The 12,707-nt window shown below is 34.1% G+C and overlaps 5 protein-coding genes, 2 long non-coding RNA genes and 2 other non-coding genes across 13 annotated transcripts; 6 read left to right on the forward strand and 3 right to left on the reverse strand.

Moving 5' to 3' along the window:
* The first annotated feature begins 492 nt into the window (after positions 1–492).
* Positions 493–2,372, forward strand: AT5G10570 (basic helix-loop-helix (bHLH) DNA-binding superfamily protein). Its single transcript, NM_121095.4, has 4 exons — positions 493–1,186; positions 1,429–1,584; positions 1,807–1,974; positions 2,084–2,372. Exons 1-4 carry the CDS (start codon positions 650–652, stop codon positions 2,168–2,170), a joined length of 948 nt encoding a protein of 315 aa, NP_196619.1. The 5' UTR covers positions 493–649; the 3' UTR covers positions 2,171–2,372.
* Positions 2,373–2,482: 110 nt separating this feature from the next.
* AT5G01775 lies at positions 2,483–3,291 on the forward strand. The gene is made up of 2 exons (NR_142544.1): positions 2,483–2,923; positions 3,078–3,291. It is a non-coding gene; the product is annotated as an other RNA (long non-coding RNA).
* Positions 2,664–2,814, forward strand: AT5G01785. Its single transcript, NR_142545.1, has one exon. It is a non-coding gene; the product is annotated as an other RNA (small nucleolar RNA).
* SNOR77 lies at positions 2,886–3,018 on the forward strand. The gene has a single exon (NR_143254.1). It is a non-coding gene; the product is annotated as an SNOR77; snoRNA (small nucleolar RNA).
* A 3,382-nt stretch (positions 3,292–6,673) lies between the features above and the next one.
* Positions 6,674–9,364, forward strand: AT5G10580 (plant/protein (Protein of unknown function, DUF599)). Of its 4 annotated transcripts, NM_203033.1 has the most exons (4): positions 6,730–6,971; positions 7,378–7,761; positions 8,312–8,930; positions 9,022–9,364. In NM_203033.1, the coding sequence occupies exons 1-3, from the start codon at positions 6,804–6,806 to the stop codon at positions 8,336–8,338; spliced, it is 579 nt and encodes a 192-aa protein (NP_974762.1). In that variant the 5' UTR covers positions 6,730–6,803; the 3' UTR covers positions 8,339–8,930; positions 9,022–9,364. The 4 variants fall into 4 exon arrangements, with proteins under 4 accessions (NP_001330293.1, NP_001330292.1, NP_196620.1 ...); NM_001343121.1 differs by lacking the exon at positions 9,022–9,364 and having other exon boundaries at positions 6,674–6,971; positions 7,378–7,924; positions 8,312–8,591; NM_001343122.1 differs by having other exon boundaries at positions 6,711–6,971; positions 7,378–8,930; positions 9,022–9,264.
* On the reverse strand, positions 8,427–8,761 carry AT5G10590 (uncharacterized protein; the record flags this gene model as incomplete). Its single annotated transcript, NM_121097.1, has 2 exons — positions 8,427–8,576; positions 8,669–8,761. 2 exons carry the CDS (start codon positions 8,759–8,761, stop codon positions 8,427–8,429), a joined length of 243 nt encoding a protein of 80 aa, NP_196621.1.
* Positions 9,365–9,612: 248 nt separating the features above from the next.
* On the reverse strand, positions 9,613–9,924 carry AT5G01795. Its single transcript, NR_142546.1, has one exon. It is a non-coding gene; the product is annotated as an other RNA (long non-coding RNA).
* A 405-nt stretch (positions 9,925–10,329) lies between these two features.
* Positions 10,330–12,187, forward strand: CYP81K2 (cytochrome P450, family 81, subfamily K, polypeptide 2). Its single transcript, NM_121098.3, has one exon. The coding sequence runs from the start codon at positions 10,520–10,522 to the stop codon at positions 12,068–12,070; it is 1,551 nt and encodes a 516-aa protein (NP_196622.2). The 5' UTR covers positions 10,330–10,519; the 3' UTR covers positions 12,071–12,187.
* AT5G10605 (methyltransferase) lies at positions 10,489–12,685 on the reverse strand. 2 transcript variants are annotated; one of them, NM_001343123.1, is made up of 3 exons: positions 12,474–12,685; positions 11,610–12,234; positions 10,489–11,512 (listed from the first exon to the last, which is right to left on the reverse strand). In NM_001343123.1, exon 1 carries the CDS (start codon positions 12,650–12,652, stop codon positions 12,482–12,484), a length of 171 nt encoding a protein of 56 aa, NP_001318529.1. In that variant the 5' UTR covers positions 12,653–12,685; the 3' UTR covers positions 10,489–11,512; positions 11,610–12,234; positions 12,474–12,481. The 2 variants fall into 2 exon arrangements, with proteins under 2 accessions (NP_001318529.1, NP_001190281.1); NM_001203352.1 differs by lacking the exon at positions 10,489–11,512 and having other exon boundaries at positions 12,191–12,234; positions 12,350–12,685.
* Positions 12,686–12,707: the final 22 nt, after the last annotated feature.

A 12,707-nucleotide genomic window follows, 5' to 3' on the forward strand; every position in this document is an offset into this window, starting at 1 on the left:
CAATCTCGAAATCTAGACCATTATCTCTTACTTTTGTAAGCATCTGATTATTCATATTTGATATTTCTAATATTAAATACCATTCGTATCATATACATAAGTTGACTAAGGAAGAGAGCTAGATGATGATGTTCATTCATTTTGGCCGGGACATACTTTGTGGGTCAGATCATTTTTCCGATCAAAGAGAACGTATAAATTACTTAATATCGTCACTGAAAACGAACCATCAATAATAATACGATTCAGACAACAACACAAAAGAAAACGATATTAAGTAAAAAAAAAATTTCATCAATCTCAGCTTATGCCTCATAGGTTGGTGCTGGACCATGGATCAAAAACAAACACACTAAATTGTAATGTTTTCTAGTGGATCTCTCCTTAAACAACTAGACAAAACTACTTATTTGTATATATATTTTTAACTATTAAAATCCACTTTTTATGTAACAAACAAGTCATAAATATACATATGTCAAATGGAATAAAGTAATTCTAATCAGTTAAAAAGTGAATTCTTCATTACAATTCACACTTATGTAATGCATTTACATGCATTTGTATCTTCTTTGACCCCAAGCTCACAAACTCTGTTCACTTCCACTTTCACAAATAACAGAGTTTCAGAAAATAGAGAGAAAGAGAGATGGAAACGGAATTGACGCAATTGAGAAAACAAGAAAGCAACAATCTCAACGGCGTTAATGGAGGATTCATGGCGATTGACCAATTCGTCCCAAATGATTGGAACTTCGATTACCTCTGTTTCAACAATCTTCTCCAAGAAGACGACAACATTGATCATCCTTCTTCTTCTTCTTTGATGAATCTAATTTCTCAGCCACCTCCATTGCTTCATCAACCACCACAACCGTCGTCACCTCTTTATGATTCTCCGCCGCTCTCCTCCGCTTTCGACTATCCTTTTCTCGAGGATATCATACACTCCTCTTATTCTCCTCCTCCATTGATCCTTCCGGCTTCGCAAGAGAACACCAACAATTACTCACCATTGATGGAGGAAAGCAAGAGCTTCATAAGCATCGGAGAGACTAACAAGAAAAGGAGTAACAAGAAGCTTGAAGGTCAGCCTTCGAAGAATCTTATGGCGGAGAGACGGCGGAGGAAACGGTTAAATGACCGACTCTCCCTGCTCCGATCCATTGTCCCTAAAATCACCAAGGTCAAATTCCATAAACCTCATCCTTGTCACATGTTATATGGTTTTTATTTTTAAGTCAAGAAGAAATATTCTTCCTTTTTTGTTAAGTTCTTAACGTTACATGTATGTTTTCTTCTTGTTGAAATCTTTTTTTTGGTACACTGTTCACTGATAAAAGGTTATTGCTTTTTGTGAATCTGCATAGAGTTTGTTGTATGAGAAAATGTATATAATTTTTGATGATTATTATATAATAAAATCAGATGGATAGGACATCGATACTAGGAGATGCAATAGATTACATGAAGGAGCTTTTGGACAAGATTAACAAGTTGCAAGAAGACGAACAAGAACTTGGAAGCAACTCTCATCTAAGCACCCTCATTACAAACGAATCTATGGTCAGAAACTCCCTAAAGGTAAAAGCTAAAAACAAAACATAATGTTATTATGGTATTTGTGCTTCAGTACTCATAAGTCTTGTGTTTTTACAAATTCATCCCATTACAAATCATTTGTTACAAACACCCTCATCATATACTTGAATCAATTTGATTCCCATTAGATATCACTCAAAAAATTATAATCACTTGAAGGTGCAGACAATTTTTCTGGCTATAACGAAAACGAATCTTTTGCAGTTTGAAGTAGATCAAAGGGAAGTTAATACGCATATTGATATATGTTGTCCTACGAAACCGGGTTTGGTTGTATCAACGGTTAGTACATTGGAGACTCTAGGATTAGAGATTGAACAATGTGTCATTAGCTGCTTCAGTGACTTCTCATTGCAGGCTTCTTGTTTTGAGGTACAAATATTATTACACTTTGATTTAGCCTTACTTGGTGCATCGACAAATTAAATGTATATTCTATAATTATTTTCTGTTATATTCTGTTTTTTTCGTATATATGTAGGTTGGTGAGCAGAGATACATGGTTACTTCGGAAGCTACTAAACAAGCACTAATCAGAAACGCAGGTTATGGAGGAAGATGTCTGTAGGGGAGCTTCAAAATTGCAATGTTTTTTAATGATGATAATATTTTCCGGTTCTTCTTATTCTCTTGTGATGAGTATGATATTTCATAAGGAGATAGATAAATGGGAAAATCAAAGGTGTAAAAAGAACTCATTGATGTTTACCAATTAGTCTCCTCGACTGACCCCTCGGTTTCTAATCCGACTCATTAATAAAACATGCAAAATAGAGAGAGCAGAAATGTTAAAAAGAGTTTTCATTTGGGCCCAATAAGCCCTGTTATACTAAAGCCCAAATAAAGTCCACTAAAATTCTGCCAGCTTTTTGACCTAACGAGCTCCATCCGTTTCCTCTTTAAATAGCTGCGTCTAACTTTGAACCCTAATCAAGTTATCCGAGAATCGGCCACTCAAAGCTTATTATCAATCTATATAGTTCGATAGATCTCTGTGCTAATTTTTTTTCTTGCGATTTGTTTTTATGGTTTATGTGTTTTGGTGGTTTTTTTAATGTCAATCGGGACTGGAGTTTGACTCTTTAGCAAAATAACGATGCCATAGAGATGAATGCAGCGCCCTAAATAAAAAAGACCACAATCGGAGATCTATCTCAGTTCTGTCCGAAATCGATTCCCTCGATATTGGACGCTGAGATAGTTCTCACATGTTTTAATCTCTGCTTGTTTTTATTTGATTTTATGAATGATTATGATATGATTCGTAATGGGAGCGGTGATTCAGGCAACCTACTTGTTAATAAAACAATGACATGAGAGGTGTTTAACTGCTCCTAGATCAAATTATGCTTCTGCTCTTCAGACTTGCTGAGATTTTATCGTCTTTGAAGCTGGTCTAGTAGTCTTAAGCACATTCTTTCAATCTATATGGCTATTCCACTTTATCCGTCCCAATTCTGATGTGTTTACAGAAACCAGATCTTGTCTGATTGTGTTTCGTCCGGTTTATTTCGGATTCCTAAAGAAGAAGGGTTTCGATTGCACCTAGGCCCATTTCTACCGTCTATAGTTATTGTCATTGGTCTACTGGACATGAAAAATTATATTAATGGATATGACATGTCTATTTTACTAATTAGAGGAAAATATCTAATGTATCTGCACAATCCTACATAACATACCAGGCGATTGTGTTATGAAAATAAGATCTTTCAAAAGGGACAAATTTCTGTAAGAACGTCGTGTTATGTTATAAAAAAAGAAATTTTATTTTCCCTTGATTCCTATAAAAAAAAGAAATTACATAAGGGTTGATTACACATAGGCCCATTTCAAGCCTTTCTAGTGATGGGTCACTCGACATGAAAAAAGATTAATGGACTTTATAGGTCTAACCGCAGTCGTTGTAATTCTTGAACATAATAAGATTATCAGAGGATTTATTTTGATCCAAAATTTGTTTTTATACCTAACTTATCCTATATTCTATATGTTTAATGGTTTATAAAACATAGTTTGATAGTTTGATATGGTTATGCGTAAATTTTGAATAAAGTTTTATTGTCACCATTCAAACTTAAAATAATACAAAACTCATATAATAAAAAAAGGTAAAGACTGTAGACTAAAAAGAAAATAAGATAAAGTTTTTTTTTATAAAGACACCGCCACTGAAAACCTTAATTCATTTGGTAGAAAAAAAACAAGTTTTAAAATTTTGTCCACTTATCAAAAGAAATTTTTATTTTAAGTTTAAAACATAACTTTATAATAAAGACACAATTTGTTTTTGTTTTTGTAACTATTTATTCTGATTTAAAAATATTATAAACGAGAAACCAGATCAAAATAGCAGATAAAACAGGACTCTTTCATTCGTCTTCATTTTTAACACACAAATCTTAAATCACTTCTTTACGCCGACAAAATAAAAATAATCACATCTTACATATACAAATGTAAAATAGAATTTTTAATAGTAATCTGTAAGCAAGCAGGTGAATAATCATATAGAAACAAATCAATCTTAAGACAAAAATGTAATTATTTTTCTATTAAAATGAACGGTGAACCCAAAAAGTATGCACAATTAACTAAAAAGGAAAAATATGGGTAGGTTAGAGCACTAGAGGTTTGTGCGAGTAGGTTAGGTTTCGAAGTTTATACACTAAAATATATGGTCGAATGTGGACCTCACAATTTCTATTTGCTGACGAGAGCTTCCTTATTTGTTATTATACTCATATAAGATGAGCTGTTTAATAAGTTAATAAATCATAATTAAAGCAATCGTGTAAAAGATTAAGACATGTGAGTGCTTCATTTCTTTGCCGTAGTGTTGTTGTTAGTTAGTTATTGGGTCGCACGAAGCCACCACCCTCTCTCTCTCTTTTTCTTTGTCCCCAAAGAAGACAAATCTTTAAACGATTGGTTTAGGCCGTGAATACTGTTTTTAATTGTTGTTTTTTCTTATAGTGCAGATACTGTATTTAATTACGTATGTGTTAAATTTAAGTATTGGCACGATAAGAAACTTATTCAATTTCATTATTAATTAGACTATAAACTTGACTGGGGTCTAATTTTGTTTGTTAGTATCGTCAACAAAAATATTGTATATTAATTTCTTTTACCAAAATTATATATAAAAGAAAATTTCAACAACAAGCATGACCGTGTTGTAATACTCAAGAGTTAAATTCTGAGAGTCTTAATTAAAAACAAAACAAATGAAATGATGAATTGTATGTACATATATATATTCTGGTTTAAGGAATGTATGTACTTGGTGGATTATTAAATAGAGTTGTATAACTTTAAAAGTAAAACGTCAGATATAGCGTGCGGAATATATATACTATAAGCATCCGATAGATAAGTCGATTCATGCATGAATCACAAAAACTACACCCATTTAGAAATACAGTTAGGTATTTTATCACATGGAAAATTACAAGATAGTTCAATACTACTATTCCACAATCTTATAATTTGTTTCTCCATGAGTAGGCCTAGCTATCCATGAGCATCTATTCTGGCCAGGTTTTAAAAATGGGTGCCTAGTTTTCTAGTACTAAAATATACTACAATTTTATCAAGAAGAATCATCAAGATTTATTGGAACATTCCCTGAATTTTTGGGGGTCATGTAGGTTACTTTCTTTATTCGAATAAGCATGCACATGTTTTATAAATTGTGATGCGTATTTTGGCAAAAGTTTTCCGCAGCCCAAATAAAATCACTAGACCAAACTCGAATAAACTGCATGTATACATAGATGTTGAATTGAACTCTTAGAGATTCAAATTTACAATCGGTTTCTAATTAATTACGCTTCCAACTACGTTTTTGATCTGTCTTATTCAAAAATCAGATAGGGTTTTTAGACACTTCGTTACGGCTCCTTGGTTTTTAAAACCTTTTAAGGCTAAACCTGAAACTCAAGTGGTTTTGTCCATATCTCTCAGCTCAACATATTTATAACTATTATGTGTTTGGTATAAAGCATGCACATATTTTATAGAGAATTTGCATGTTAACGCATCTCTATTTGTAGAGTCCGTAGATATTTAATGTATATTATGTTATCTTCATAAAAATAGTGTGAGCAAAAGGTATAAAAGTAGTCGTATATGTAGAAAGGACAAAGGGTGTTTAATCTCAACAAGCACGATTTTTCTTTAACTACAAGAAATGAACCAACCTTTAGCCAATTGGGTCTGACTCATGTTCAAGAAACTTTAAAAGTTACTTTAATTTCTTTCATTTAATCATTTTTGTCATTAGTTTTATTAAAAAAATATTAGTGCACCTATTCCACGATCGATCGAGATCTAGGATCCTAAGGAGAAATGACCAAATTTTATGCTCGAGTAAACCCGTTTCCTTTAGATGATCATGATTAAAACCATAGTCGATGTAAAATCATCAGTGAGCAATAAATACGAAAATTGATGTTTGATATTCAGCGATGAACATTTTCGACTTGGGATGTCTTTTTGTATGCCAAAAAATAAAAGAAAATAAGAAATGCACTAGACTGAAGAAGACTAGTAACGTAATGACGTGGAGATAAGTTAGGTCATAGTGTAACATGTGTACATAGCATCATCGTCTACAACAAACGTTATATTTCTTAATTTCACCTTTTACCAAAAAACAAACGTTATATTCTGTTATCATCTCTGTGACATGTTCCAAAACCATCTAATCTAAGTCTTGTCTCCTTTATCTACATATACGGACAATTAGATATCACATGTACGAATATACAGGCAATGTGGGACAAAATTCAAAAAAATGTGTCTAAAAGGGGACAAGTGGTCATTAACCTTAATTTAAATTACGGCCAAATGTTTAGTAACTAAATAAATATGGGGTCGAAATGTAAATTCTAAATTATCTCACAAAGTGGGGTACAGAAGTGAACACTAATAAGTCATAAAGAGAGATTTAAAGGAGAAACGAAAAGCATTAAGATTTAATTTATATGAAATTAGTGAAAACCAACCAAAAAGAATTTATATGAAATTCTAAGGGGCAAATTGCGGAACAAAGATTGTAAATAGCAAAAGGAGTTTCAGTATAAATATATGGGGACAAGGGCCATAAAAATAACAAAAACATTCTTAGAGAGCTTTGGAGATAACGAGAACAAGAAAGAAAGAGAAGATTATATACATAGAAAAGGAGAGATCAAATGGAGTGGGAGAAATGGTACTTAGATGCGGTTCTTGTGCCAAGTGCTTTACTTATGATGTTTGGTTACCACATCTATTTGTGGTATAAGGTTCGAACCGATCCTTTCTGCACCATTGTTGGTACAAATTCCCGCGCCCGTCGATCTTGGGTAGCAGCCATCATGAAGGTAGTTATATTACTCAAAAACGATATATATCCCGAAATAATCTTTCAAAAATCTTGTGTTAAGTGATTGTAGTAACTAGTAAGTAGTAATTACTAATTAATCATCATATTAGCGAAAGTAATTAGCTTCATTGAACATATATACCATAATGTTTACTAACTGCAATTTTTCTATGAAAATTGCTTATGCAAAAACTTAGTATAGGTGTCGGCCCAAAATTTTATTAAGTCCGTATGAATACAAAATAAATAAATTTGCATGCATATTTGGCCAATAAGAGACTATAAATCCATACAATGTCATAATATCTCTATGTATACATCATTAACTTTCTTCATATATATGTACACAGTATATACATAGAATTACTTCTCAAATAGTAACAATATACTGTGTCTTTGTTCAGGACAACGAGAAGAAGAACATCTTAGCGGTACAAACACTACGAAACACGATAATGGGAGGGACGTTAATGGCAACCACTTGCATCCTCCTCTGCGCAGGTCTCGCTGCCGTTTTAAGCAGTACTTATAGCATCAAGAAACCTTTAAACGACGCCGTATATGGAGCTCATGGTGACTTCACTGTTGCACTCAAATACGTAACCATCCTCACAATCTTCCTCTTCGCCTTCTTCTCTCATTCTCTCTCCATTCGCTTCATCAACCAAGTCAACATCCTTATTAACGCTCCTCAAGAACCTTTTTCTGATGATTTCGGCGAAATAGGAAGCTTTGTGACTCCCGAGTATGTCTCTGAACTACTCGAGAAAGCTTTCTTGCTCAATACGGTAGGTAATAGGCTGTTCTACATGGGCTTGCCTTTGATGCTATGGATCTTTGGGCCTGTGCTTGTGTTCTTGAGCTCTGCTTTGATAATCCCTGTTCTTTATAACCTCGACTTCGTGTTTTTGTTGAGCAATAAGGAGAAGGGTAAAGTCGATTGCAATGGAGGTTGTGATGACAACTTCTCGCCTTAATTATCTGTTGATGTTGAATTCGAATAATGATAAAGCTGTTTGTTATTACTGATTTACTAGTCTAAAAAGTCTTTCGATTTACTCTTTTCAAAGCTTACCAAAAAAAAAATGTACTAGATCCGAGTCTTTTTTTAATTTTTAATTTTTTTTCCTGGTGAAGATATTCATGATCTGCTATATATAATTAGTAAAAGTTCCATGGATAGTCAAAATGGAAATTAATTAACAAAACTATCTTTTTTATAAAATTTTTTATTACTATGCTGCTAACAAGTAACAATGATGCGACCATCCTTAGTCCCTTACACTTGATTCGTCTATTATTTTTTCTAATTCAAATGTCAATTTTTTAATGGCACAGATACTCGTTTTCAAGTCAATGGAGTGATACTCATCTGAATTGGTCGTGTCTTTTTCCTTTATATTAGCCCTATCAGCGGCTTTAATAATTATAACAGACATTATTATATTGATGATTATTGGGATCCAATGAAGAAAGCGCGGATCACCAAGTTTTTGATCATTGGTATATGCGATTCATCCATTTCATAACGGATAATCATTCTTACGCGATGATCTGCTGAGAGTGTGACAATTATTTGATCGTTTACGCTATGTTCCTTAACCTGGTCATAAACAACGGTATATATATATATATGCGTTACCTTAACTACTTCACAAGCAAGGTTTCAACTTTTCAAGTAAGGAATTCACTCACCGTAGTCTCTGCAATACCAAAATCATCCAACAAGCTCATCGATAAGTAATCTTTTTTGCGCCAGTGAATTTGAACATCTGAAATAGTATCCATCATTTTAAATAGCTATCACCTAGGCATAATTTTCTAATAAACACGAATTCACAAAAGCGTAAATAGATATATTTGAATATACAAGTAGATTACCGGAGTTTTCAAGTATGGATATGATGACGTTGCTAACCTCCGAAGTTATGTTCATCATCTGCACCATAAATTACTTGTAAGAATTAACTCCGAGTGATCATTCACTTTTATACTTTTCATAAATACAAAAATAAAACAAGACAATACTTTTCTTGTTCCTGACACAGAAAGCCTTCCGAGAAGAAGTGCAAATGAAGGTGACGAAACATGAGGAGCTTCTTTGAGTACTAAAGCATGATGAGGAGGTTCAATGTTTTTTGAGTATGGGAAGAAAATGCAGTAGATATTGCCTGTGTCAAGCTCTATCCATGGCTCTTCAATATAACATATATTCATGAGAGTCAAATTAAAGCAAGATCATGCATATATATACATTTGTTCACTGCAAAAATGTAAAGGTAAGAATCATGCATACCCTATAAATGGAAGTTCCACTTGGCAATCAAATGTAGCTTTGTTTCCATTTTCAAGAGCTACAAAATTGTTCTTCCTGTTGCATTTTATATTATCATCAATGAACCATAAGTTGATTCAACAGGAGAACATGTGTCTTTTAAATGCAACAAATCAACCGGTAGACATATCACATATATAAATAAAATCAAATTAAAGAAAAAACGTGAGATTTATACCTGAATTCCAAAGGAAAATTGTATCTTTTCGATGTGTGTGTTTCTTTAGGAGAATCAGTATTTTTATGTAGTCTTGCACGAAACTTTTGAGAACCTTTTAGAAAGAAATCCAAGTTTTCAATATATATATATACAAAATAAAAGAAAGCATATACTAGATTTAAAAAGAAGAAGAGAGACAAGTTCGACTAATAATTACCTGCTGTAGAATTTATTGTGACAGCTATTTGCAGATATGATGCAACAACGGTCTCTACCGGTAAATTTTGCCACATGACCATAGAGGATGGATAATTGACACTGGAAGATAGAGTTTCTCTTGCTAAAAGCAAGACCAGCACCAGAACTAGGGCGAAGAAGCGGAACCCTAAAAAAAACATCTTTCACCGAAAAAATTGAATGATGCAGAGTTATAACACAAAGACAAAGAATACCCAAGATTAAAAAAGAAGAAGACAAAAATAAATAAATAAATGTGAAATAGGATACCAATGTTTCTTAAATAGGGTCCAATTTTGTTTAGAGAAATTAGTAATGACTTTTAATTAGAAAAATATGAAAGATTAAGTTTTTAAAAAAGAAATTTTGATATCAATAGTTTAATATTCAGTAACTTTAATATTTGGTAACTAACACATATCAATCTTGTGTTAATGATTTTGAAAAAACATAGATTTTATAAATTCTTGGGATTTAGTTTTCTTTTTTTATAATATAAATAAGACAATTTTAGCTAAACCATAGTTATTTGAAAATCCTCATAATCATAATTATTTTGATATGGATTTCCATGATAACTAGGGATTAACTTAAATTGTCTTGATTGACATAAATAAATAAATTAAATTGTCTTATTTATATAAAAACTAAATCCACAAGAATTTATAAATCATTAACACAAGATTGATAAGAGAAAAACGACTCTATTTTAGAATAGACAAAATTTTTAACGGTAACTAACGGAGTTAAACGGTTTGGTCAACGGAAAGTTTTGTTTTTTTTAACGGAAAAAAATGGAACAAAAGTGATTTAAATGATGTTTTTTCTTCTTCTGATAGTTTACGAGATTGACTCAAAAAGGAAAATGGAAAATCTCTGGGTCATCTTCTTGCTCACAGCTACTTTGACCTTCTTCATCACCAAGTTCCTATGGAGTCAAAACCCTAAACTACCTCCAAGTCCTACTCCACTTCCGATCATCGGTCATCTTCATCTCATCAATAAGTATCCTTTACCACAAGCTCTACATCATCTCTCTTCAAACTACGGCCCGGTTCTGTTCCTCAAATTCGGATGCCGTGAAGTTTTGATCCTCTCTTCTCCAGATTCCATCGAAGAATGCTTCACCAATCACGACATAGCCCTTGCGAATCGTCCCAAGACCATTACCTCCGATCACTTCAGCTACGGCTACAAAAACTTTGGATTTGCTCCTTATGGCGATCTCTGGCGGACTCTCCGTCGTCTCTCCACTCTCGAAGTCTTCTCCTCCGTCAGCTTACAGAAGAACTCTTCCATACGAACTGAAGAAGTCTCCAATCTCTGTTCGAGTCTCTTCAGATTCTCCGGTGGTAATTCTTGTAAAGTGGATCTCAGGTATCAATTCACTCTTCTCACCGCTCACGTCATGCTTAGATTAGTATCTGGAAATCGCGGGGTCAATGAGAGTGATTCAGAATCAGAGACGAAGTTCTTAGATGAATTCAAATCAAGGTTTTTCTCGAGCCTATCGTCGATGAATGTCTGTGACTATTTCCCAGTGTTGAGATGGATTGGGTACAAAGGTCTTGAGAACAGAGTGATTGAGATACAGAGGATGAGAGATGAGTATCTTCAGCGACTCATTGATGATATTCGAATGAAGAAGTTTGATTCCACTGGTTCAGTAGTGGAGAAATTCTTGAAGCTTCAAGAATCAGAACCTGAATTTTACTCTGATGATGTTATCAAAGGAATTGTAGTGTTAATGTTCAACGCCGGATCGGATACTTCACCGGTGACAATGGAATGGGCAATGGCGCTTTTACTGAACCATCCAGATAAGCTTGACAAGGTCAGAGAAGAAATCAAATCTAATGTTAAACACAAAGGGATTATACAAGACTCGGATCTCTCAAGCTTACCTTATCTTCGATGTGTCATCTATGAGACGCTTAGGCTACACCCTGCAGCTCCTATCTTGCCTCCTCACTGTTCATCCAAGAGATTCAACTTAGGCAACTACGAGATCCCTGAAAATACAGTGTTGTTGGTGAATGCTTGGGCTGTTCATAGGGACGGTGAGCTTTGGGAAGAAGCAGATGTTTTCAAGCCGGAGAGATTTGAAGAGTTTGTTGGCGATAGAGATGGTTTTAGGTTTTTGCCATTTGGAGTTGGGAGGCGGGCGTGCCCTGCAGCTGGACTTGCAATGAGGGTAGTGTCGCTTGCTGTTGGAGCATTGGTTCAATGTTTTGAGTGGGAGAAGGTAGAAAAAGAAGACATAGACATGAGGCCTGCGTTCAGTGTGGCAATGGATAGGGCTGAGCCGCTTATTGCATTGCTTAAGCCATGCCCAGAAATGGTTCCTATCTTGTCTCAGCTCTAGTCTCCTCTGTGTTGGCCAAGAGAGTTGATTTAGAGGATGGTTTTTACATATAAATATTGATAATAAGGCGAATGAATGATCATAAAAGCACAAATGGTTACCTAAATTATATAATGGTATCCAAATCTTTGTGCTTCATTTTTCTTCCTTTCTTAGAACCAGACCTGCAAGAAACAGAGAAGATTCTGAATTAGCCTTAGACCATGATGGGCGACTCGACGACCCAAATCTAGACTGGATCAGAAGGAAGCAAATTTTGGTTGCAAACTTTCGACTTACAGTAACAGTTTCTCATACAACTACCAGCAAAGAAGCTTTTTAGCAATACAGTTTCATACATCATCAATGATGGTAATTTTGTCCCTTGAGAATAGTCCATGACCAGAAGGAACAATGGTTTCACCTGTAAAGCTATTCCATCAGTACCACAAGAGCTATATGATGATTCAGGACCATGGAGGAAAGTCTAATGGCCACATTAGCTCGCTTCCTCAGTTGTCTTCCATGTCCATAAGCTACACCTTTATACAAAACGATATCCGTGAAGCTCCCTGAAAATAGAGATAGCCACACAATAGACATCGAAGTTTTTAGTTGATTTCCTGTTGAGAGCTTGAGACCAAAACAATTTTAGTCA

This window comes from Arabidopsis thaliana, chromosome 5 (assembly GCF_000001735.4).
Source record: "Arabidopsis thaliana chromosome 5, partial sequence".
NCBI lineage: Eukaryota > Viridiplantae > Streptophyta > Magnoliopsida > Brassicales > Brassicaceae > Arabidopsis > Arabidopsis thaliana.